General features: G+C 49.5%; 1 protein-coding gene and 1 non-coding gene across 9 annotated transcripts in view; one reads left to right on the top strand and one right to left on the bottom strand.

Annotated features, from left to right (window-relative positions):
- Positions 1-24,539, top strand: part of GRAMD1B (GRAM domain containing 1B) — a 196,912-nt gene that overhangs the window by 57,917 nt on the left and 114,456 nt on the right. For 3 of the 8 annotated variants that reach the window (XR_010664392.1, XM_065944320.1, XM_065944317.1), the window contains one exon: positions 1,370-1,447. The exons of 1 other annotated variant lie outside the window; for it this stretch is intronic. Coding sequence is in view for 2 of the 7 variants with exons in the window: in XM_065944317.1 (XP_065800389.1) it covers positions 1,370-1,447 (78 nt within the window). In the remaining 5 variants the exon portion in view is untranslated. Of the gene's footprint in view, positions 1-1,369; positions 1,448-16,027; positions 16,166-23,685; positions 23,781-24,369; positions 24,414-24,539 lie in introns of those variants that run through there. 4 more of the 8 variants (XM_065944321.1, XM_065944319.1, XM_065944322.1 and 1 more) reach the window with 3 other exon arrangements.
- On the bottom strand, positions 4,958-5,064 carry LOC136176181 (U6 spliceosomal RNA). Its single transcript, XR_010664548.1, has one exon. It is a non-coding gene; the product is annotated as a U6 spliceosomal RNA (small nuclear RNA).

Raw genomic sequence — 24,539 nt, 5'->3', positions numbered from 1 at the left:
TACAAATGACTGATCACCAGCTTTGGGTTCGGCTAGTATCATAAGATGTCCAAACAACTTTTCTTTCTCTTGCGTAAGATAAATGACTGTTGAATTCCACATAACTTTAAAGTAAGTGTCATGGTATGTGCACTGTTTGGAAAAGAATTTCCAGACAGAGGCAGAATGAGAGAATAGAGTTTATTGCTCCTTGAACAGCTGACCAGCTCATGGGAGAACTGACCCCTTTCACAGGCTAGTAGCCAGTTTTTATAGCCTTGTTGCTTTCGAATTGTGGTGGTGGAAAAGACTTCAGAGTCCCCTGGACAGCAAGGAGATCAAACCAGTCAATCCTAAAGGAAATCAACCCTGAATAGTCGTTGGAAAGACTGATGCTGAAGCTGAAGTTCCAGGACTTTGCTGACCTGAAGTAAAGAGCCAACTTATTGGAAAAGACCCTGAAGCTGGGAAAGATTGAGGGCAGGAGAAGGGGGGGCCAGAGGCTGAGATGGTTAGATAGCACCACCAACTCAATGGACGTGAATTTGAGCAAACTCTGGGAGATAATGAAGGACTGGGAGGCCTGGCGTGCTGCAGGTCACGGGACTGCAAAGAGTCAACACAGCTTAGCAACTGAACAACAATAAGGCAGAGAATATTCCTACTGGAAGGGTGGGTAATAGGGTGGGTATTTTACCTGATAGGGGTCAAGGAACTAGCAGGTTTAGATCTGGAGGCTCCTGGCAACAGTTGCTTGGGTAATTCTGGAGATTTTTATCTTGTGACCTTAGTATAGGGCTCCACAGTAAGCACTTGAAGAACTCTGTGAACTGAAGCTCCATAATCATCGTGCCTCCAGGGCTTTAAGGAGTGGAGAGACTTCACCTTCTAATCCCTCTGCTCCTCTGCTGGCCCTCCCAGGAGGCGAAGAATCCTGCCAGGTGGCCCCAGGCCCCATCAGGTCTCAAGTCTTTCTCCTGCTGGAATTCCCGTCTCCCCCTGCCACCCCTCCCCTTCCTGCCCCATTGGCTGTGCCTGTACCTGTGCCTCTCAGCTGAAGAATGGGACTGTTACCCTCTCCTGCAGATCTAGAGGCCCAGGGACAGAGAATGCCCGAGGCCCTTGCTCCATGACACTGGCCTGGGAAGAGCCAGGTAATAGGTCAGGATCTTCCCGGGAGCTTTAGGTAGGATGGGTGGGGTTTTCAGAAGGTCTCAATTCCACTGCCTGCCAGTTATGCCCTCTGTGTCAACTTCCACGGCAGAGGGAGGGAACGTGTACCTTTAAAATGTTGTAACCCTGTTTGCCTGTCGAGCTGGCGTCTCGGCGCTCTCCCCCAGAGTTGAGAAAGGAGGCGAACGTTAACGGTTCACATCCTGTCTTTCCCCAGCAGCCAGCAGAGCAGCCAGCAGAGCAGCCATGACGATGACTCCAGCAGGTTCCTGAGTCCTCGCGTGCGGGAAGAAAGGTAAGATCACATGGCTAGGGGAGGATGGGAGGCCAGTGATGACGGGACGGGGAAGACGTTTGAGGAAGATCAAGTTTCTGCCAGCAGCGAGAACCATGAGAAACTGCAAAGAAACAGAGGCTGGCCTGACCTCTGTGCTCTCACACGGGTCAGAAAGAGAACTCTACCCCCTCGACCTGAGAGGGGATTGATTCTAAAGGCTTTTGGTGCTCAGCAGAGGGAGAAGTCAGTGTGTGGAGACCAAGTCTGTTGGGAAGATGTCAGAGTGGGACCTGAGGCGCCCTGTATAGGTTGGGAATGGTGTGAATCCGGGGAGGGAAAGGGTGTTTCCACGCCCGAGGAAAAAGTTGTGGCCTGGGATGGTGTGTGTGTGTGTGTCATCAGAGTGCTGCCTAAAAGCTGGGTTTACCTTTTGCTAAGTGTCAACCAAAAGATACTGCCAAGCCAAAGATCCAGAGAAGGGGATTTATGCTAAAGCTAGGGGTACATGCATATTCATGCAGGCGCTTGAACGGAGGAGAATTCAGCACAGTATTGGGACAAAGCTCAACAGAGTTCAGGCTCTAGTTGAACGAAGTCAGGAAGGTCAGCATCATCCTTCCGTCCTCCACCTGGGTGGGGGCCTCAGTTCTGCAGAGCTTGCAGACTTGTATCAGATTAGTATGTGTAGTCCTTGACAGGGAGGAACTAGGACTTTGTTTCCTGATTGATTTTCCTTTGTCCCTGTCTTCCCTTACTTCTCTTAAGCTTCTTAGATCACAGAATGGCTTCTCTTAATGTCAAGAAAGCCATTCCTGGGATCCCAGGGTGCTCCGTGGTAAAGAATCCACCTACAGTGCAGGAGGCACAGGAGATTCAGGTTTGATCCCTGGGATGGGAAGGTCTCCTGGAGGAGAAAATGGCAGCTCACTCCCATATTCTTGCCTGGAAAATTCCAGGAACAGAGGAGCCTGGAAGGCTACATACAGTCCATGGGGTCACAAAAAGAGTCAAGATACAACAGAATATGCATGCTTAAGAGGCTGGGACCTTCGCTTTAGATTTATAAAACTTTGTGTCTCTTGCTATAGTTCTCAGTTCTGTGATTATTACTAACCATGATTGACAGTTCAGCTCATCAATTTAGGTGGAAGCATGGGGCATCCCTGCTGGCTCAGATGGTAAAGAATCTGTCTGTAATGCAGGAGACCTGGGTTCACTCCCTGGGTTGAAAAGTTCCCCTGGAGATGTAAATGGCAACCCACTCCAGTATTCTTGCCTGGAAAGTTTAATGGACAGAGGAGCCTAATGGGCTACAGTCCATGGGGTCGCAAAGAGTTGGACACGACTGAGTGACTAACACTTTCATTTTCTTCATGGGGTCTCCAAGGGACAGAGACTAATCATTCTCATCAAGATGCTTGGTCAGTTATGATCTGATGGCAGTTCCCTCAGTCTCTGTGAGGCAGGAGATATTAGATGGGCTCCAGGTTAGGCATTTACAACTGGCCCCCTGTTCACACTTCCCGGGGTGACAAAAAGATGGGCTGCAGGCCCAACACTCATTCCCAGTCCCCTGTTTACATTTTCTGAGCCAGGAGACAAATGGGCTCCAGGCTACATGTTTATGACCAGGCTCCTGTCTACATTTTGAGATCTACACCTCGATAAGAGAAATAACAGGAATGGGGTAAATAACGTGACATTGGACACTTTTATGGTAGGAAAAGAACTAAGCCCTATTAGAAGATCAAGAGGTCATACATTTCCATCCTTGGGGCAAGGGAGAAACTACACTTGCACAAAAGGTGTAACAGGCCAAAAAGGCAGGGGATGCCAGGCTATAGGAAATCTTGCCATCTGCCTCCCATACGCCTCTGGGGTGAAATCCATCTTCACTGAGCAGTATGATCCCACCTAGGGGAGGGTCCCTAGACAAATTAGCTTCGGGGGTGGGGGGTGGTCAAAACAAGAAGCTTGCCTAAGAAGCAGACAAAGACCCGGAAGACTGGCCTCTTACAGAGGATTTAAACCTCCCAAAGGCACAATCTAGCAACTGTCTAGAGTTTGCCCATGTGCTCTGCCTTTCTAATACTTACTTCTTCTCCCTCCTTGCCTGACTTCTCCTTTCAAGGTAGACAAGGACTGGGGACTTAGATTCTAGCCACTGGTTCCTGTGGTCTATCAGTTAAGATTCCTGGTTTCCACCCAGGTGACCAGGCTTTGATTCCCGACCAGGGAATTAAGGTCTCGCTTCCAGCCGCTGCTCACTGCTTTGTGCATCTGAAATCATCTAGAGTGGCCTTCGCCCTCTTTTTAGTGCTCTCTGGATTTCGACAACCCATGCTTCCAAAATTGGAAGGGTCTGTAGAGTTCCCCAGCACAACTCCCCCGTGTTGTGTGCTGAACATCTCTGGAAGCTGTCCATTTCTGATCATCATGCCTTCAGTTGACCGGCAACTCCTCAGTCCTCTGTTTTAATCTCTGCTGCTTGCGTTGTTCCTGGGAGAGATGAATAGGTGCCGACTTGCACAGACTCTACATACAGCACGTTCTCCCCAAGGCTCCTTGCTAACTAGAGTCAGCCTTGACTTTTGTTCAGTACTTCGGATTGTACGCTGATAAAAGTGATATTTTAGCTGTTTCTCTGCTCCCTCCCACAACCCAAATGAAGTGTTATGGACGATCTCTCCTCCAAACCTCTGCTCAGAAAAATCCTCTAAATGCCTTCCCTGGTCCTTTCTTCCTCATTCCTGGCCCACTGACAGCCCCTTGAGGTCTTCATGGTGGATGTTGGTATAGTTTTGCACTAGCTCACGTTGGGCACGATGGGAAACAGAGAAGGCCAGGAGCTGAAGGATGCTTCTGTGGTGGTCCCTATGGACTTCTGCCCTGGAAACTCAGGACTGGCGTGTGCTCACCATGGTCTTTCTGAATGAATTCGGTTTTTCCTTCGCAGTCAGTGGGTTCTCCTGGAGAGAACATGTCCTCAGAGTGCTAATTAATCAGTCAGCCGCGGCTCCGAACAAACCTTTACACCCTGCACCTAATCCTTCCTCCAGCAGGTTTCTGACCAATTAAGAGACTCTGGGGCGTTTCAGATGTTGGCCTGTGATCTGCTGGCCTAGAGTCTGAAGCCTGGGGAGAGGGAATCCGACTTGTGCTCATTGCTCTGGGCCCAGTTTGATAGACAGCACACCCTGCTGGTTACGACGGCGTTTCCCACACCGGCCGGAGTACTGCCTGGCCAGTGTAGTAGGTATTATGGACCCTTTTCTGTGGCTGCTCCTCATTCTGCAAACCACATTGTCAATTGCAGAATGAAGGATTCTTTCATAGAGCAGACCAAAAAAAAATTGATTTCTTCTGTTTTAAAGATCAAAATTATAATCCTTCAGTATGAAATAGCTTTCCGCTGGGTAAATAAAACATTGGTTTTTCTTTTTTCTTGTAAAAGGTTTAGAATGGATATCATATTTAGAGATAGAAGTAGCTACTGTACTGTAGTCTTTATTTATTATTATTATTTTTTAAAATATGGAACGCTTCACGAATTTGCGTGTCATCCTTGCGCAGGGGCCATGCTAATCTTCTCTGTATTGTTCCAATTTTAGTATATGTGCTGCCGAAGCGAGCACTGTACTGTAGTCTTTAAAAAATCCACATGGAACTTGCCTGGCGGTCCAGTGACTAAGACTCCAACCTTCCAGTGCAGGGGGCCTGGGTTTGATCCCTGGTCGGGGAACTAGGTCCCACACGCCTCAACTAAAGATCTCGTATGCCTCAACTAAGACCCAGCGTAGCCAAACAAGCAGGTAAATAAAAATAAATATATATTTTTTAAGTCTGTATACTGCAAAGACGGAAATGCCTTAATAAGACATCCAAACTGAAGGGCTTCTGAGAATTTTTTTTCTTATTCACATCAGCTTCTATCCAAAAAGGAAAAAAGCCTTTGGAACCATGATGGGGGCGGAGTCCCCAGCCCAGGAAGTAACTGCAGGGAGAAATGTTGATTTTAGGGAAAGAATCAGTTTGTTGGAAACAGAGGTTGTCTCAGAGATAAGAATAATCCCCTTAGGTTTCTGGTTGAAAGCAAACTAGATCTAGCTTCCTCAAAGTATGTGTACCATGGAATTTGGGATGCTGATCCAGCTTCATGCTTCAAGGAGAAGCCAGGGGTGCATTTACAAAACAGTAGTTCCCAGGTCCAAACTGGACCAGTTGGTAAAGGTTTCCCAGGTCACTAGTTTTTTTTTTTTTTTTTCCCAATCCTCTCTATTTGTTTGCTTATTCAAACTACACCATTGATTTAAAAAAATTTTTTTTGCTATATTTATTTACTTGGGTGTACTAGGTCTTTTTTTTTTTTTGTACTAGATCTTAGTTGCAGCACACAGGATCTTTTAGACACAGCATGTTAGATCTTTCATTGCAACATGTGGGATCTAGTTTCCTGACCAGGGATGGAACCTGGGCCCCCTGCATTGGACGCACAGAATCTTAGCCACTGGACCACCAGGGAAGTCCCCACTAGGTCTTTATTTAGTACATTTCACCCGGTGGCAGGACCTTTCATACAAAGCCGCAAGCATAGAAAAAAGAGATGTTTCACTAAGGACCGTTTATGTACAGGATGTTAGTAACAGAACGTGATCTCAGTTGAACCAGGAAGCCTTTTCATAGTAGGGAAATGAGACGTGGACAGGGCTGGAGGGCCATTGAGGACCATGGCAGGGTTGCATGCGTTCAGGCACGCCTTCCATGCTGCATGCTGGCCTGTTTGCCACAAACCAATGTGAAGTGTCTACAAGAGGCTGGAGCCTGCCATAGTCAGGCTGCTGGATAAATTAGAGGCTGGCCCTCTGCCGCTTGGCCCTGGGAGGTGCAGGCAAAGAGCAAGAGCCTCAGTCAGCAGACCTAGTTTTGTCTTCTGTGTTGACTGTGCATTTTTAAAAGTGTTTCACTCAGCTTTTCTGAACCTTAGTTTCATCACTTGTAAAAGTCTTTTCTTGTAAAGAGTACATGAGATACTATGTGTTCAGTGCCTGGTGCTAAGTAGGTGCTTAGTAAGTGGCAGCTGCCAGTACTCTGATGGTTTTGGCTGTTGTCAGTTTTTACTGTCAGTTTTTTTCTCTTAATATTATTTGTTTGGCTGTGCTGGGTCTTAGTTTTGGCATGTTGGATCTAGTTCTCTGACCAGGGATCAAACGCAGGCCCCCTGCACTGGGAGCACGGCGTCTCGGTCACTGGACCACCAGCATTGTCACTTTCTTCGCAGATCTGTGCTCTTCTGTCTTTGAAGAAACAGAGACAGAAAGAATGTGTCGAGTATTGATCATCTACAAGATATCAGACACTGATCCTCAGGATAAATAGAATAAGGCATGACATTTGCTCTCAGGAGCCTTCTTATCTTTTGGTGACACATATCTGTAAGAAAGCAAGTATCATGTAATAATTGACAGGTGGCACTTTGTCTAATAGAATTTCATTGTAATAGACTAAAGAATTTGTTTACTAATGCCCCTAACCTGTGGAGAGACTCTTATGTACACTTTTAAATATAAACCTCTCAACAGCCCTTTCAGATAGATGCTATTATTATCTTTATATTGGAGTTTAGAGAACTTAGGCTCGGTGGAGTTAAGAAATTTGCCCGAATAGAATAATGTAGGTCCTCTGCATAGGGTAGGATGAGGGAGGAAGGCGGGAGAGGGCGGTGGTATCCAGAAAGACTCCAGGAGGGGGCTATGCTTCAGCTGAGAGCTGCAAGGGGAGTAGGAGTCTGTCACACGGCAGCGTTCCTAGGTGTGGGAACACGATGTACATAAGCCGGAGGTGTGAGAAAGCAAGGCGTGCTCAGGAATGGCAGATACTTCAGTATGGATGCCAACAATGGCCCAGGAATGGGGGTAGATAGTTAGTGTCTGGAGATCATCTTTATACAGGTAGGCAGGTGCCTGATCATATATCATCCTGCCAGGATGGAGTGGACTGTATTTATAGAAGAGGGAAGGGAGTGAGGGACTTCGAGAAAGGGCTACCCAGGTCTCTCCCAGGTATTCTTATGAGAAAAGTCCTTTTGGTCCTTGTGTGAGAGATGGATTCAAGGAACAAACACTGGAAGCAGAGAGGCAAGGAAGGTTTTTGTGCTCAGCCACTCAGTCGTGTCTGACTCTTTGTGACCCCATGGACTGCAGCACGCTGGGCTTCCCTCTCCTTCACCATCTCCTGGAGTTTGCTCAAACTCATGTCTAATTGAGTCAGTGATGTTATCCAATCGTCTCATCCTCTGCTGCTCTCTTTTCCTGACCTCATTCTTTCCTAGCATCAGGGTCTTTTCCAGTGAGTCGGCTCTTCCCATCAGGTGGCCAAAGTACTGGAGCTTCAGCTTCAGCATCAGTCCTTCCAGTGAATATTCAGGGTTGATTACCTTTAGGATTGACTCCTTTGATCTCCTTGCCGTCCAAGGGACTCTCACGAGTCTTCTCCAACACTACAGTGCAAAAGCATCATTTCTTCACTACTCAGCCTTCTTTCTGATCCAGCTCTCACACTATACATGACTACTGGAAAGATCATACCTTTGACTATATGGACCTCTGTCGGCAAAGTGCATGTGTGGCAGAGAAAATACAACCTTGTATGTGTGTATTGGAGGAGGGGAACATGGTTTCGTGAGGGAGCATGTCAAATAAATTGGGCCAGGACCAAAGTGGAGGTGGTGAGAGAGCATGGTGGGTGAACTAAGACCAGAAGGATGAGTCTGAGATGGGAGGGAAGCAGTGAGAGGAGGCAGATGATGAGACGAGATGAGAGGAGCTTGGTTGGCCATGACAAGGACTTGAGTCTTTACACTCAGAGTACTAGGAAGCCCTCAAAGTTTTAAGAAGGAAGCTGACGGGGTCAGGTCTGATTCTAGATAGATTGCAAGTTGGGGAAAGGATGTACACTTAGAAGGCTGTTAGAATAGTTCAGGCAAAGGACTGGATATTGGTGGCTTGGATGTGGGATGCTGGTTGTTGGGGGAGAAAAGTAAGTGAGTTCCAGATACATTTAGGGGATAAAATGTCCTCAACTTGTGATGCCCTGGACAAGGGGTATGAGAGGGGAGGTCTTCAGAGTTGGTCCTGGGATTCTATCGTGCTCTGCTGAGTGGTGCCTCTGCTGAGAGAGAAGGAAACGGGTTTGGAGGAGGTGAGAAGAGACCAGAGGTGAGAGGACTAGTGGTGAGATAGATAGATAGAGGGCTAGTGGTGCCCCGCATCTAGATGATGGGTGAGAGGATAGTGGATGTGGGTGCAGGCCAGTTCACAGGTGCTGTGAGGAGGTTACCTGCAGCAGCACCCCTTTCCCGTGTGTAATAGGGAAAAAAGATCAGCTCCTACAATCAAGGAAGGTGGAGTGGGAGTAGCATGAGGCTTGGGTGTCGTTGATTTGTGGATTTCTTATATCACTTCTTCTCTGATGAGCTTCAAAGACATGCATGTCTTACTAGAACTCGCCCTCACTTCTCCCAGTTAAGGCAGGGAAGGCAGGTTTCATCACGTCTGTTTTCTAGGCATCGTACTGAGCTGACTGTGGTTAATTCTGCCCGACGCTTGCCCTGTGCTGTGCACTCTTTGGTTCACTTATCCATCTCCCCTCTAGCCTGGGAGACCCTGGAGGCCAGAAACGGTATCTCATATGTGGCACAGGCTAAGTGCTCAGCAGCAGATGTCTGTGGAATGGGTGAATGAACCAACGAGAAACCAACACAGGTGGAGTTGGAGCCCCTGGAGTTGGAGCAAGGCCAGAAAGCAAGCCCATTTCTTCCAGCTCAGGTCTGGCCATCGGAATAGCTAGCCTCCTGTTAAAAGGAAAGATGTTTTCAGTTTCTGTCCCAGAAATTGTTCCCAAATCCTGTATCTCCAGGGCAGTCTAGCCCCATCTACCCGCCTGGCTGCCGAATTCCCCACGGCCCCATGGACACTCAGGTGATCTCACCGGGAGGAAAGAGCCAGGAGTAGCAAACCCTCTGGGAGTAGTGCCCGTGCTCCCCACACCCCACCCCACCCCACTTCCAGCAGCTGACATCACATGCAGGTACAGCTCCATCCTCTCTGTCTGAGGACAAAGGAGGAGAGGAGACTCACAAGTGCCCGGAGCGCTGCCAGATGTGGGAGGGTGGAGGAGGGCTCGGGCCGCGGGCAGGGGGCATCCTGGTTAAGTCGGAGCCTGAGGCCCTCCCAGCCCGGGCCCTCCACCCGCCTGTGTTCTGTGTGGAACCTCAGGGCGGGGAGAGCTCGGGCACAGGGTCCAGGTCGACAGCTGCAGGAGCTGCAGGAGCCGCGGCCCTAGAGCGAGCCCCCAGCCCGCGAGGTCCTGTGGCCGTGTGGTGGGCTCCCCCCCGAGCCCAGCATGGTGCAGAACCTGCGCTCCCAGACGGTGTCCCGCAGCACGGCTGTGAAGCAGGCCTGCCACCACCACGTCTCCTCCTTGAGGAAGAAGCTGTCCTTTCTACGAGCCACGTAGGTGCAGGGCCCCTGGATGGACGTGGCCCTTGGCTGGTTTGGGGTGACCCGGGGCTCGTTGCAGAGGCGGGAGCGCTGTGGGGTTGTCTGCCATGTTTGGGGATGTTGCAGTTCCTTGCCAGGTGACAGGTCCCCAAGAAGGAGTGAGGTGTGTTGGCAGAGGCTGAAGGTGAAGGATGTGGGGTGCAATGAATGAGGCTGTGCGCTCCTCGGAGGGTGTGTTGCTTGAGTGGACCTTGTCTCCAGGGATCTTCCTTGGCTCTCTGGGTTCTTCATGACTGGCTGGGGATCGTTATTTTTCATGGTAAATTACTTCACTTGGTAAAGAACTCGGGGTTCCCAAGAAAAAGAAAGGTGAGAGAGAGAATGGTGTGTTCTGCCTGATTTCGGGGCGATCTCTGGGATCTTCAGGGTGTTAATTTCCGTCCAGTGATAGGGACCTGTGCATAGGGACCTTTGTGTGTTCCCATCTCAGATCTGCTCACCGGGGACTTCACTTGCGAAACTGCCGAGGAGGTCTGAGCCTAAACCAGGTGCGTGGCTCATTTTGCTAACGTGGGCCCTGAACCTGGCAGAATCGTGGGGTGGTGTCTCATTGCCAAACACACTGCACCTTGGGCTCTGTGACGGGAAGATGGGGGAGGTTTTCTGGAGGAGAGAGAGGTCCCAACTTGGAGGATCAGAGTTAAATTCAGGGGCTGGTGGGCATTGAAGAGAGAGGGGAGTCATCATGTAAGCTTATGGGCAGTTGTGAATTGTGAAGAGAAGCACAGGGCTAGGAAAGACAGGACAGATGGGGTGAGGGGAGGACGGGGAGAAGAAAGGTAGGAAGAGGCACAGTGGGTCTTGGAGGTAGGTATGGGCTGGAAGTGGTCAGTGATGGTCTGGATTCTTTCCCACAAGCACTTGCACTCAGGCGTGGACGCCCACGCGTGTTCAGCCGTCTGTTGACAAGGGTGCTTTCCCCAGGGAGCTTTCAGGTGGAGGTTTGAGACTGGGGAACAGAGACCCAGTCCTCACTCTAAGGTGGTGGCTCCCTGGGTACCAAGGACCCAGTGCTGTGGGCGCACGGCAGACCCCCAGTGGGCCATGGCAGAACCCTGTGGTGTTGGAGGCAGGGACAGCAGTCTCTGTCCAGTGGTCACATGGGACTCAGGACTGCACTTTGAAGACGAAGGGATGACCTCAGATTAAATCTGGACTCTACCACTTATTGACTGTGGCACTTTTACAGCATCATCTTATCCTCTCTGCATCTTCTTCCTTGTCTGAAAATGGAGATAACTGTACCTGCTTTATGGAGGTTGTGGGGATCAAAATAAAATAAAATGGGAGAAACACTTGGTACTGTGTCCGGCATGCAGGAAATGGTGGCTCCTGTTGGAATTGCTGTCAGCTCAGACCAACAGTTTGGCCGACAGGAAGGTCAGTTTGGCGCTCAGAGAACCATTGCTGGAGGCTTGGTCAGAGTGAGTCTAGGAGAGGTGGTGTTTGATAACTCCTTAGTCACCCAGGGAAGCCAGTCAAGTCAATTCCAGTCCTCAGCCTCCCAGCTTCCTTTATGTGTGTGTGTGTCTGACTCTGCAGCCCCATGGACTGCAGCCTTCCAGGCTTCTCTGACCATGGGGTTTTCCAGGCAAGAATACTGGAGTGGGTTGCCATTCCCTTCTCCAGGGCATCTTCCTGACTTAGGGATTGAACCCCATATCTCTGGCATTACAGGCAGATTCTTTACCGCTGAGCCACCAGTGAAGCTCAGCTTCCTTTACATCTTGGCATTAATGGTGTCATAATTGTATTTACTTGTTCACTTGGTTGTTTGTCTCCCCAGCTTGTCCTAACCTTCATGAGAGCAGGGACCGCGTTTGTTTTATTTGTTAGTTGTACCCAACTCTTGGTGTTGTGCCTGAAACATGGTGTGTGATTATGTGCCAAGTCACTTCAGTCGTGTCCGATGTTGTGCAACCCCATGGACTGTAGCCCACCAGGCTCCTCTGTCCGTGGGATTCTCCAGGCAAGAATACTGGAGTGCGTTGCTATGCCCTCCTCCTTCAGGGGATCTTCCCGACCCAGGGGTTGAACTCACTTCTCTTACATCTCCTGCATTGGCAGGCAGATTCTTTACCACTAGCACCACCTGGGAAGCCCTGACACATGGTCAGTGCCCAATAAATATTTGTGACGTGACTACCTGGAATTTGAATACCTGTCTGAAGCTTTTTGTGAGCTCTAATGTTCTGTGATCGTGGGATTCTGTGACTGTGGCCCAGACAGAGGGCCACTGTAGCCCTTAACATCTGTTAACCTTTGTGATAGTTTCGTGGTCCTGAAAATGCTTTGATCTGTGACTGCCTCTCACACGTGCCCCTTTCTCTGATCCACAGATGCGTATACTCAGAGGATGTGCGGTCTAGGGCAGACAGCACAGAGGCGTTTGGATCATAAAGGGGAACCTTATTTTAGGTCTGGGCTCAGCCCTGACTTTGGGGGCAGGGCTCTCCAGCTTGCCTGCACCACCCCCCACCGCCCATCCCCGCCCAAGTTCCCAGTTTGTAGCTCCTCTCTCCCGGCTTCTGTTGCTGTCAGCAGAACTGTCTGCAGGTGTAGCCATCACCTGCTCCTTGTTTCTCCTACTCCAGCATTTCTCCTTTCCTGCCTGAGAAAGAGGGGTTATTAATTATAGCTCAGCACACCACTCCCTCTCTGTGGATACCATCGCTGGGGTTTAGATTTGGACCACTGGCAGGTTGGCTAGTAAATTTCGTTCCCCAGCATCTCCACCTCCTGCTGGGAAAAACGGTATTCTCCTATCAGCCGGGGTGAAGAAGGAATGTGAGTGGGTGAAGCTCGGGGGTCAGGCCAGAACCCCACCTTCAGGCTTGTCCTGCTCTGAGGTGCGTTCTTTGTCTTCCTCTCTACTCCAGAGCTGAAATGCAGTTGGGACGCCCAAACCCCTGGGTTCTCTTCTCAGCATGATACTGATGAATACTGTAAGCTCAGAGCAGCTATTTGCAGAGGCCACTCCTTGTTTTGAAGCAATATGTTTCCAGAATTATTTGATACTCCAGCTTGGTGGCAAACCCCATCAGTAAAAAATTTTTGAGTGGTATCACCAATGTCATGTGTGAATATATGTATGTATAGAAGTTGTATGCTTGCACTACTGTTTGAAGTATTCTGTATATTATATAAGTAAGTGGACATTTTAAAAGGATGAGCTAAAAAGTATAAATATAAGTTCTAATATCTCCTTCCTTCACTGCAGGGGAAGTGTTTATATCTGATAAAGAGCAGCCAGCTTGGGAGCCCAGGTTCTAAGGCAGTGATCCTCATCCTTTTAACAGGTTTCAGAATCACTTGCAGAGCTAATTCAGTATTCACATGCCTGGGTCCTTCTCTCCAATTCTGAGCCCTTAGGAATTTGCACAGATAACATATTTCCCAAGTGGTTTCCATGCCAGTGTCTCTGAGAACGCACTCTGTAGCCTGCAACCTTCGAGCTGTATCAAGAATCCAATTTAAGGGACTTCCCTGGTGGTCCAGAGGTTAAGGATACACCTGCCAATGCAGGGAACATGGGTTCAGTCCCCTGTCTGGGAGCTAAGATCTCACATGCTGCAGGGCAACTAAGCCTGTGGGCTGGGCTGTGGAGCCTGTGGGCTGCAACTACTGAAGCTAGAACACCCTAGAGCCCATGCTCACCGAAAGTAGAGAAAGCCCATGCACTGCAAGGAAGACCCAGAGGAGCCAAAACAAACAAAAATCCGATTTAGTATGGCTGGAACAGGGAGGACCTAGGTGTCTGTCCTGACTGGTGACATCAGTTTTAGGGAATCTCTGGCAGACCTTTGGCCCCTTTTTACCTGGAATGCTGGGTCAGTGTCTGTCTTGTGTTTTTCCCTTACCTTCTGCATAGCCCAAGAATCACCACTGTGCAGCAAGGAGATAGGTTGGTGGGTTGGGATGTGTAATTAATCATTTTCTTATCTGTCATAAGAAACCATAATCTTATAATTATGATTTGAAATAATTATGAATATGAATTATGAATAATTCATGGATCAGTATGAATAATTCTGATTATGAAATCATAATCATAATCTTATCTGTCATCACTTTTCGGATTGCTCAGTGCCTCTTCATATCCTCAGATACAGGAGCCACAAGCAGTTAAGTGCTGAGCTCTCTCCCTCTCTTTGCCAGTCCTCTTTAATCCAAAAGAGGCAGCTCATCCACTGAGATGCAGAGAATCCCATTGCTGCCCTGGTTGGAACCGGTCCTGGGGGTTGGGGGCGCTGGGGGAGTGGAGGAAGTCTGAGTATCCCCCCTCACACACACACACAAACACAAAATCTCCCTTTGTCATTCTTTGTGTGAGCATGATGGGTGACTTAGTAAGTGGAATTCTGGGTTGACTTTTGAAACTCTTTAGTTTATTGGTTTGGCTCCATGCCACATTTGCTTTGGGATCCACAAAGTGAACACTTCACCTGCTCAACTCCTTTCCCTCTGGAAGTGCAGCAGCTATTACCCACATTTCCTTTTCCTGGCGTCTTAAAGAATGGGTGGATTCCCTTCTGGCTGAGAGTTGACATCAGTTGTCCCTGTAAATAAGGGTACAGAACAGAGACCTCCTCAGAGCCCTTAACAAGGAATTTGAGGGGCCAGAAACTCTCTATTCTTTACTAATTCATGAATTTCTTCTTCACTATCTATGTCAAGTGGTTATCTGCCTCTCTATGAATCACTTCCATAATGGGAAATCGGCTAAGTACATTCATTGAGGTCTTTTTCAGTAAAGAAATATATAATTATAAGAAATTACTGCAAATCTACAAATGAGAAGAACAAATGCAAGACAACAGAGTGTCTGTGTGGTTCGTTTGTGGGCACAATATCTGAGGTATTATTTGTTATCACTAATAATAGCTCCTATTTTGAGAGCTTATTATGTGCTCAATGCTGTGCTTTTCATTTGCTGTTCTTATTTAATCATAATAGTGACCAGGAAGGGAAGTTACTATTCTACCCATTTTCTAGATAAGACAAGGTCCATTGTCTTTCTTTGTCAGTGGCAGAGCTGTCCACTTGACTTCAAAGCTCATGTTTTATTTGCACCACTTTATGACTTCCCCTTAGAAGAGGATACACATGGGGGTCCAGCGCAGGAACCTCTGCTTTTCCTTATATCTAGAGGGCCTGTCGTTATCAACTTCCTAGAATTGAAGAGTCAGACGTGGAAGTGTATGAGCTAGTCTTTTTAATGAAGTTTATCTCTCAGAAACCTTCAAAATCAGACAGAACAAGAAACAGGGAGAGAGAAGACCACAGTGATTCTGAATAATAGTTAAATATGCCCAGAGGCCAAACAGATTTTTGTTTTTTTTTAATCTTTTTTTGAGTATACTTCCCGTGCGTGCATGCAAGTGCATGCTCAGTCATGCCCAACACAGTCATGTCTGTGACCCCAAGGACTGTAGCCCACCAGGCTCCTCTGTCCATGATATTCTCCAGGTAAGAATACTGGAAAGTGAAAGTGAAGTCGCTCAGCCGTGTCCGACTCTTAGCGACCTCATGGACTGGAGCACGCCAGGCTTCTCCATCCATGGGATTTTCCAGGCAAGAATACTGGAGTGGGTTGCCATTTCCTTCTCCAGGGGAATCTTCCAACCCAGGGATCGAACCCTGGTCTCCCGAACTGCAGGCAGACTCTTTACCATCTGAGCCACCAGGGAAGCTGAGAATACTGGAGTGGGTTTCTTTTTCCTCCTCCAAAGGATCTTCCTTGAGTGGGTTGCCATTTCCTCCTCCAGGAGAGCTTCCCGACCCACGATCAAACCATACATCTCCTGCCTCTCTTGCATTGGCAGGCAGATTTTTCACCACTGAGCCATCTGGGAATCCTATGCTTCCTATGCCATGCTGATTTTGCATAGTGCCTTAGGATTTTAACTAACAAGTTATATGCACAAAAGTTTCGGTACATCTCTGACAGTGTCTTTTTATACAGCTTTTTCTCCATTTCACCATTGTGCCTCAACTGCAGAACAGAACTGTTGTTACTCTTACCTCCCAGCAGGTACCAGGTGAAGCCCCTGTGGTCATCTGCAGGACCTGCAAAAGTTCACGTCCCTGTGGGCGCGCCAGCACCCCCTGCTGGTGGTGTCTTCCCAGGAGAGGAGGGAGTGGCCTTCTGATCCCTCAATGGTGGCTGAGATCAGTGGTGAGTCAGCAGGCAGAGACAGCAAAGGGTGTGGCCTGGACTCCACTCCTTCGGTTGTGGAGGGCTGGGGTGTCTGCCTGGCAGGACACCTTCCACCTCGTAGCTGAGAGAGGACACTGGGGACGGGAACGGCCAATGCCAAGGAAGAATTGCTGGTTGGTGTTGCTGTGCAAATGGGTTTGTATGTTCTTCTTAGACCCTCAGCTCCGATCCCTCTGGGGCCCATGAGTTCTTCCTCCGACATTTAAATAGCATGGTTCTGTGATTGTTCTTTTCCCACCCCACCCAGCTTCCATAGCTTAATGGTCTGTTTGTTTTCTGGATGTAAGCGCTGCAGCGGCAGCTCCAAGGATGCACTGGAGCCAGTTACCTTCAGAAGAAAAGCCAAGGACAGTCTGGAGCGGGTGGTCGGCTCCGGAGGCATGCTCTCCATGTTTTCCCTCGGGTGCTGCTGGCTCACATCTCTTCCCCAGCCCCTGGTCCAAGAACTGGCGCGGTTCTGTATATGCATCTTTCAGTTGCGTTCGCAGTCTCTTAGGAGATGTATTTGCAGGGAGGAAGGTGATCCCCGCCTCCCACCCCTCCACTGTCTTGAAGCCTCCCTCTGTCCGCACCCCGCACCCCGGTCCCTTAGGAGAAACCTGGGACCCAGAGGAGGATACTCGGGCTCGGGGCCCTGCCCTCATTTCTCCCTTACCTCTCCCGCTGGCCTGGCCTGGCAGCTGCAGAGAGCAACAACGGGGGATTGAGCCACTCTTGTTCAGTAGGCCTTCCCAGGGATCTGTGACCTCCGTCTGTCTCCTTATCTTGTTTTCCTCTCGGTTTCAGCAGTAGTCGCTAGAGGGTACCGCATCCAGGTCCAGTGGATGTCCTAGTGACATTTGGCGGGCCCCCGGCTCTCCCACCCTGACTTCCACCAGCACCGCCTCCGTCCTCAGTAGAGTGTGCGGTTATACAATGACAACATGCGCAGCTCCCGTTAACATGTACCGTAAAAAGGTCAGGCAGTGTGATTGGCCTTCTCCCCTTTCCCCTGGCTGCTGACCCGCCCCCTGCTCAGATAATCCCGTGGCTTCTCATCTCCTCTCACCCTGAACCCTGGTGGGAAGGGCTCTGAGGTCCTCTGCTACCTGGCTGGCTGGAAGTCTTTTGTGAAAATGGATACAGGCATAGGCGTCAACCTCCAGCGAGAGGAGTGGGAGGACTACCCACCTTAGGCATTTTTGACCCTTCCTATTTTTGAAGCACTTGCACAAATCTGTCAAGTGGAAGTCTCGCTCAGGGACCAGCTGCTGACTGGAAGTAGAGTGACTCCGCTGGGGATGGTGAATCAGGGCAGGAGTGGTGTAATCAGACAGTGCCAGCTTTGCATTGACACCAAGTGCAGACGGCCTAGGGATTTGAGGGAACTCGGAGAGTTCCCGCTGTTCCCAACTCCTGAGTGTCCTTAAAACAGCCATCACACAGATGACATTATTTTAGTTGACGTTTGTGGGAAGTGCCTATTAAGTGTCAGTCACTGTGTTCTTGTTTCAGGTTCCCCATTTTTCTATGAAATAGTATTAACTATTGCCTCCATTATATAGATAGGAAAACTGAGGCTTGGGGAAGTGTCAGAACTTGCATAGGAACACACCACTGCTAAGTGGTGGGCTGAAATCCAGGTAATTTGACTCTAGTTTTTAATCACTATGCAACAGTACCCTGTCCACTTCTAGAGACTGATGTCCAGGCAGTATTGTTGATATTCCTGTTGCTTGTAAGGTCCTGGGAAGTGCTGGTGGGTGAGGCATGTGGGTCTTCCCTTTGGATGTCTGGTACCCTGACGCGCTTTGATGTGAAGCCACAGTGTTCCTGGCAAAGACCTCGGAGTCTGGCCTGAGCTATGGGTTTCCCTAAGTGAGCCCCCATGGGAGGTGGGTGGCCTGGCATGGCCCCTCATCCAGCCAGTGGAGGATGCCGTCCAGGGAGCAGCTCAGCTTCACGAGACCAAGTCAGACTTGCACTTGGCAGGATTAGCTGCTGGCTCCCTAGTTTCCCTCTTGCTGGGCAGTTTCTCTCCAGCCATGGCTCCTCCAGACACTTCGGTTAAACCCTCTCGTGGAAATTTCCACTTTGAGTTTGGAATTGCTTAGTCTCCTTTCTCCTCCCACTTCCAGTCTGATTGGTTTCCTGATTTTCTTATTTCTTTTTTTCTAATTTTATTTATTTGTTTGTTGTCTTTCGCTGTGCTGAGTCTCCATTGCTGTTTGAGCTTTTCTCTAATTGCGGTGCGCCAGCTTCTCGTTGTGGTGGCTTCAAAGAGTTGCAGAGCACGGGCTCTAGGGCTCACGGGCTTCAGTAGTTGGGATGTGCGGGCGCAGTAGTTCGGCTCCCAGGTTCTAAATCACAGGCTCAATAGTTGTCGTGCATGGGCTTAATTGCTCTGTGGCATGTGGGATCCTCCCGGACCAGGGATCAAACCCGTGCCTTCTGCATTAACAGGTGGATTCTTGACTACTGAGCCGCCGGGGAAGCCCTGGGTTTTCTTCATGAATCTTTCTTTCCCTTCTTATTTTCATGTGGAATCTTTCCTTGTTCTTTGATGGCTTTCTCCCCTGAACTCCCCTACGTGTCCCCACAGCGTGGGGACATGACCCTTCAGCGTTACGTGCACGTGTCTCCGGGTGGTCTTTTCCTTTTGCTTTTCTGCCTTTGTTCTAGTGACTGTCTCACCCCACAGCTCTAATGCCTTCACTCCACTGAAGAAGCAGTGGGAGCCGGGGATTGTTTTCTGTCCAGTCTACTTCCACCATCGTCACCTCTGCAGGGGTCTTAAAATGTTTGCTCTGTTTGGATGGAGGGAGACAGGAAATGAACCTCTGAAATATTCCTTTTTTTAAAAAAGCTCTTAACATTTTAGTTAAGTTTCCTGTGAAGTGAAGTGAAGTGAAAGTCTCTCAGTGGTGTCCGACTCTTTGCGACCCCATGTACTATAAAGTCCATGGAGTTCTCCAGGCCAGAATACTGGAGTGGGTAGCCTTTCCCTTCTCCAGGGGATCTTCCCAACCCAGGGATCGAACCCAGGTCTCCCGCACTTCTGAGCCCCTTCCGTATGTTATCTCATTAATCCTCATAGCAGCCAGTGAGTTGAGGGATAGTGTGACCCCTGTCTCACAGATGAGGAAATGGGGTACAGAGAGGCAGTAACTTCCCCAGGGTGACACAGCGGGGTGTGCGGTTGAGTCAGCATTCAGACCTGAGGAGGAGGATTTGAGAGGCAGGCATGCCGTGAGGCTCAGCTGCCTCTGAAGAGCTGATTGAGAGGCGCTGGCACCTTCCAAACCGTCAGACACACACAGTCGCCATCGTGGGAGCTCACACACTCTGCCCCCTTTCACTGGCGCTCTGTCTCCCTCTTCCTGTTCTGTCTCTTTTTCTCTCAAGAGAGGCTGCCGTTTTCTGTATACGAGGAGAACACACATCAAGCGACCTCTCAAGGTCTGTCATGCTGGGAGACTCACCCTGTTTCTTCGCCGTCTTGCGTTCACAGTCAGACTCTAGAGAGAAGGGATCTCACCTCTTTGGCACAGGCACCTGATCTGTACTTGTGGTCTCAGGACGGGCACAGTGATCCAGCTGCACATTGATAAGCAATGCAGACAAGGCTACCCCACCGCCCTTCACTCAGGGAACCCACAGCCGCACGGTGCAGCAGGTGCGGCTTATCTGACCAGAGTCTGAAACAGCCAGTCCTGCTTCTTCCGGGCAGTGCCTCCTCCCAAAGGCAGGTGCCCAAGGAGGTGCTTCCGAAAAAGTGGGTGCAGTACCAGCCTCTGAGCTATCCTCTCAGACTCGGTGCCTGGAACCCCACCCAACGCCCTAACCGGCCCCTGCCCAGAGTCACTGTTGCCTCTTTTCAAGCGTCTGGGTTGTTGTTTTTCCCTCCTTAAGTTGGTACATAAGTACAGTGGTTAGGCAGTTAGAATATAATATCCCGTCTAAAGTAATTGGGCCTCCCCGGTGGCTCTGGTGGTAAAGAACCTGCCTGCCAATGCAGGAGATGAAGGAGATGCAAGTTCGATCCCTGGGTTGGGAAGATCCCCTGGAGGAGGGCATGGCAACCCACTCCAGCATTCTTGCCTGGAGAATCCCATGGACAGAGGAGCCTGGTGGGCTACAACCCATAGGGCCGCAAAGAGTCGGATATGACTGAGCGACTGAGCAGGCAGCATGCACGTAATTAGTTTGAGTAACTGCCCTGGAGAGAAAACGTTGTAGTGATGTTATAAAGAGCTCCCCCCGCAACCTTTCTCTGCCTATCTATCTGTCTGTCTACCTGTTGGCCTGTCTATCTATCTATCTGTTGGTCTTTCTATATTTTCAGTAAACATTAGGCAAAATGTAAGGAGATTAAGCTGTCGGAGAGCTTCTGATTTCTAGTTCAGAAAGCAAATGCATGGAATAGAGGAGTTATTTATCCTATAAGGAATCATCCAGATCAATTTCTTGCTGGTAAGTAGCAGAGGTGCAGACTCAGTGGCTTCTTAATTAGATACTCTGCATTAACTTCTCTTTCCTTTTTTTCCTTCCATGTCATTCTCTTTTCTGTCTTTTTTTTGGGGAGGTGTCTTTGGACTCAGGGACACAATCCTTCTCTTCTCTCTCATTAAAGCTTAGCACTATCCCCTATCTCCCTGCTGCCCCAGCTTCTAGGTTGTCTGTTCTATAGCTAGTAGCACTCTCCTCTGCCCTCCTCTGAGTTCAGGGCATGTGAATTGTTTTATAAAATACACATGAATGTTTCTGGTGAAGCACCCCTTCTAAACGCCGTCTCCAAGCTGATCATCCAGGGCTGTGTGAAGTGGATGCTTTTAAGAACTGAGTAGGTGAATGTGTTTGGTCCCTGGGGAGACTGGGTGAAGTCCCATTAACATGGTCTGGTTTTTGTGTGATTCTTATGAAGCAGAATATCCTCATTTGTGGGTACCAACTTCTGCTTTCCATCTGTTTGTACATCAGACTGTCAAGCCCAGGAACAGAGAGGCCTGCGGGCCACAGCAAGAGTAAGAAAGCATATTCCTGGCCTGTGAGCAGAGCTGACAGATGTGGGTCTGGCACGCCCCACACCTTTGCTATTTTTGTGGGAGTATGATGGAATTTCACCACTGTGATACTGACCAAGTCTCTTACTCACTTCAGGTTGAATAAGTATCTGTGACAATAGTCTAGGGCTTATGGAAACCAGGCAATGAGTTAATGAAAAACAATTCATTGGGCTGCATGATTTTCTGTTACTCTCATCCTTGTCCTTTTTCATTTAGGTTTATGGAACTTGGTGGCCCTTGGCTGATAGAGTTAAGATGGGAAAGGGAAGGGAGCAGTGATCTGTCTGGTGTTGATGATGGCTGGAAAAGAATGTACCTCCAGGGACCAGGATATGCATCTTTTTTCCCTCCTTAATTTTAATCTTGATGGTTAATCAATTTGGTCAGGTGTCTTGGTCTCCTTTTCAATGCTCATATATGAATGAATCTTTGATGATTCTTTTTTGTTGTTGTTGTTCTGGAGAGCAGGGGCTACTCTCTCGCTGTGGTGCACGGTCTTCTCATTGCGGTGGCTTCTCGTTGCAGAGCGTAGGCGCTAGGTGAACGGTCTTCAGTAATTGCAGCACTCAGGCTCAGTAGTTGTAACTTGCTGTCTCTATGGTGGTTGGGCTTCATTAGTTGCAGCACAGGGGCTCATTCATTGTGGGTCAAAGGCCTTAGAGCAGGCAGGCTTCAGTAGTTACAGGACACGGGCTCAGTAGTTGCAGCTCGAGGGCTCTAGAGCATGGGCTTAGTATAGTAGCCCGAGCCATGTGGAATCTTCCCGAACCAGGAATAGAACCCTTGTCCCCTGTACTGGCAGGCGGATTCTTATCCACTGCACCACCAGGGAAGCCCATTAATGGTTCTTTTTAAAAGCAGTTTCCATCAGACACAGGAGATTTGCTAAATTTATACAGTACCCTCTAGATGGGTCCAGGATTTTTTTTTCTTCTAATGTTTGATCGTGTATTTTCTAATTTGCCATCTTCAACAGAAAGGTGGAGTCTCAAAGGGAAGCTACAAATTAACTGAGATTTTATGTGAGTTTGTAGTCCTGGGAAGCAGGAGTTGAGGACAGATTGAGCGGTGAGAAATTTGATAAAATAATGTTTAGTGGAAGGGGATTTAGAGTCAGTGAACATGGGTTTGAGTCTCTGCTGTGCTGCCTGTGTGACCTTCGGCAAGTCACTTAAAGTCTCTGAATCTCAGTTTCATTATCTGTGAAATGGGGAAAACAATATTGCCTCACTGATTGCCTGAAAGTGTCAGATGAGGTAATGAATTTGCAAACATGTAAATTATGGAGCACTGTACCAATGGGAATTGCTACTGTTATTATTCCTGCCAGACCCACAGATGCTGGTAAAATAAACTAGGGAATTGTTGATGTAATCATTCTTTTGGAAAACTCTTTCCTTGATGTGCTGGTTACCTGACTGCTTGGATTCCTTGTGAAATCAGGCTTGAACAGAAGCAGGTACTAGAAAGAATGAGGGCAGGTGCAGGTGGTAAGGGTTGAGACTTCAGGTCACTGCCTTCTTCTTTTATTCGATATATTTTAATCTCTCCCTTTAACCCTTGCTTTGCTGGGTTTTCTGTGCTCTGGGGGCTGGGTTGCAGAAGTTGGGGAATGAGGGCATCAATTCTCTCAGGATCTCACCACCCCTGAGGGAAAATCTGTGTGGAATTGGGAAACAAGTGCTGGGAGAACTTTCTTGGATCCTTTTGCTTTTTCGCGGGGTCTTGGTTTTCTTCTCTGTAAAAAGGAGCTGAAACTTTAAGGTCTCACCCACCTATAACTTTTTGCAGGTCTGAAATTGCAGGCTTGAAGGAATCCTTGTCCCTAACAGCAAGCCCAGGTTAGCACTTTAGAAGCGCTGCTGTGGAATAATGGAAGGAGGTACTTAGGGATGCCCCGGGATATTGACCTGCTCGTCCGTAGGTGGTTCTCTCTGATTGGGAGAAAGATCTAAAGATGCCAGTGTGTTAGGTTGAACTCCAGCAGGAAGACTGGAGCTTCACCAGAGCACACAAGCTTGTTTCCTTGCTGGTTCCGAGGAGCGGAGCTGCTCTTTTGCATTCTTGCTGCTGCTGACACCTGGCAGACTCGGAGGAATGGATACGTGTACTGTGCTTTAAGTAGAGGCTCTGCATTTCCCCACAAATTCCAGAAGCCCGTGCCCTTTCCCCGTAGGGCCCGGGGCGCTCTGATCCCTCTCCCCGAGGCTGTCCTGACTGCCAAAGCCTATCCCAGGTTGCCCGGGTGAAATGGGCCAGAGAGGAAGCGGTAGTCACTGCCAGCGGAGCGGCCTGTCCCTGCTGGGCAGGAAACCTAGAGTGATGAATGGGGCCGGATGAAGTCATCCTGCTCCTCCAATCAGGCTGCTCCAGAGAGAGCCAGGGGCCTCTGCAGATCCAGCCGGCTGCCGGCTGCTCTCATGTACCTTTAGACAGAGGCTGTGAGTCTCTGGGAGTGGAGTGGGGGGGTGTGAGCCGCCCGCTCCGGCTCCTGTGTAGGCCTCAGTCAGTCTGAATGTTATTGCAAGGTGAGTGGCTTCACCGGGCGTATTCCTCTCCCTCTGCATTCTCGGCCTTGCCTGCCGGGCTCTGGCTTTGTGGCTCTGGCACTTCCTTGCACAGCACCTTCTGCTTCCATCTGAGGGCCTGTCCCTTCTTCTTGAGGTCCTCACACCCGCACCCCACCGCCCCCCCAGCCTTCTCCCGTCCTGCTACCCCCAGCACTTGCTCAGCACCCGCCAGCTGGCCTCTTCCCACGAGCTCCCCTCGCCCTGACCTGTGGGTACCACTTGGCCCGGTGATGGGAGGGCAGGGCCTTCATCTCTGTGAGCTCTCCCCCAGCAGGGGGAGCCCTGGCGAGATCTGCACTTAACTCCTGGGACGAAGGGCCCCCTGACTCAGCCCGAAGTGGGCGTCTGTGGGAACAGGGGCAGGCCCCCGACGTTCGGGGGGGACCCCAAGGCTCTTTGCTCTCTGCCCCCAGCGGAGGAGGTCCCGGGGCCAAAGCTTGGAAACAGGCCTCTCATTTCCCCTGACCTACAGAGGGGCAGTCTGTTCTTTCCGGGTGGACTTTTGTGACTCTGCCTTTTCTCTTTGGACGGCGCCGCTGCCCCTTAGGCCAAGCCGCGATCATGGAGCCGGCTGATATGGCGACAGCAAAGGTAGGATGGAAATGCTGCCGGCCGCACTGTGCGTAAGTGGCTTCGCTTGGCGAGTTCTACCTTCGGTTCACTTTTCTCTCCCCTCCTGTCCCTCAGCCCATCCCTCTGGGAGAGCATCCAGGGGCC

The sequence above is a fragment of the Muntiacus reevesi genome, chromosome 9, assembly GCF_963930625.1.
Source record: "Muntiacus reevesi chromosome 9, mMunRee1.1, whole genome shotgun sequence".
Lineage (NCBI taxonomy): Eukaryota > Metazoa > Chordata > Mammalia > Artiodactyla > Cervidae > Muntiacus > Muntiacus reevesi.
The sequence above is the reverse complement of the archived record's forward strand: the minus strand, read 5'-3'. Positions and strand labels throughout refer to the sequence as shown.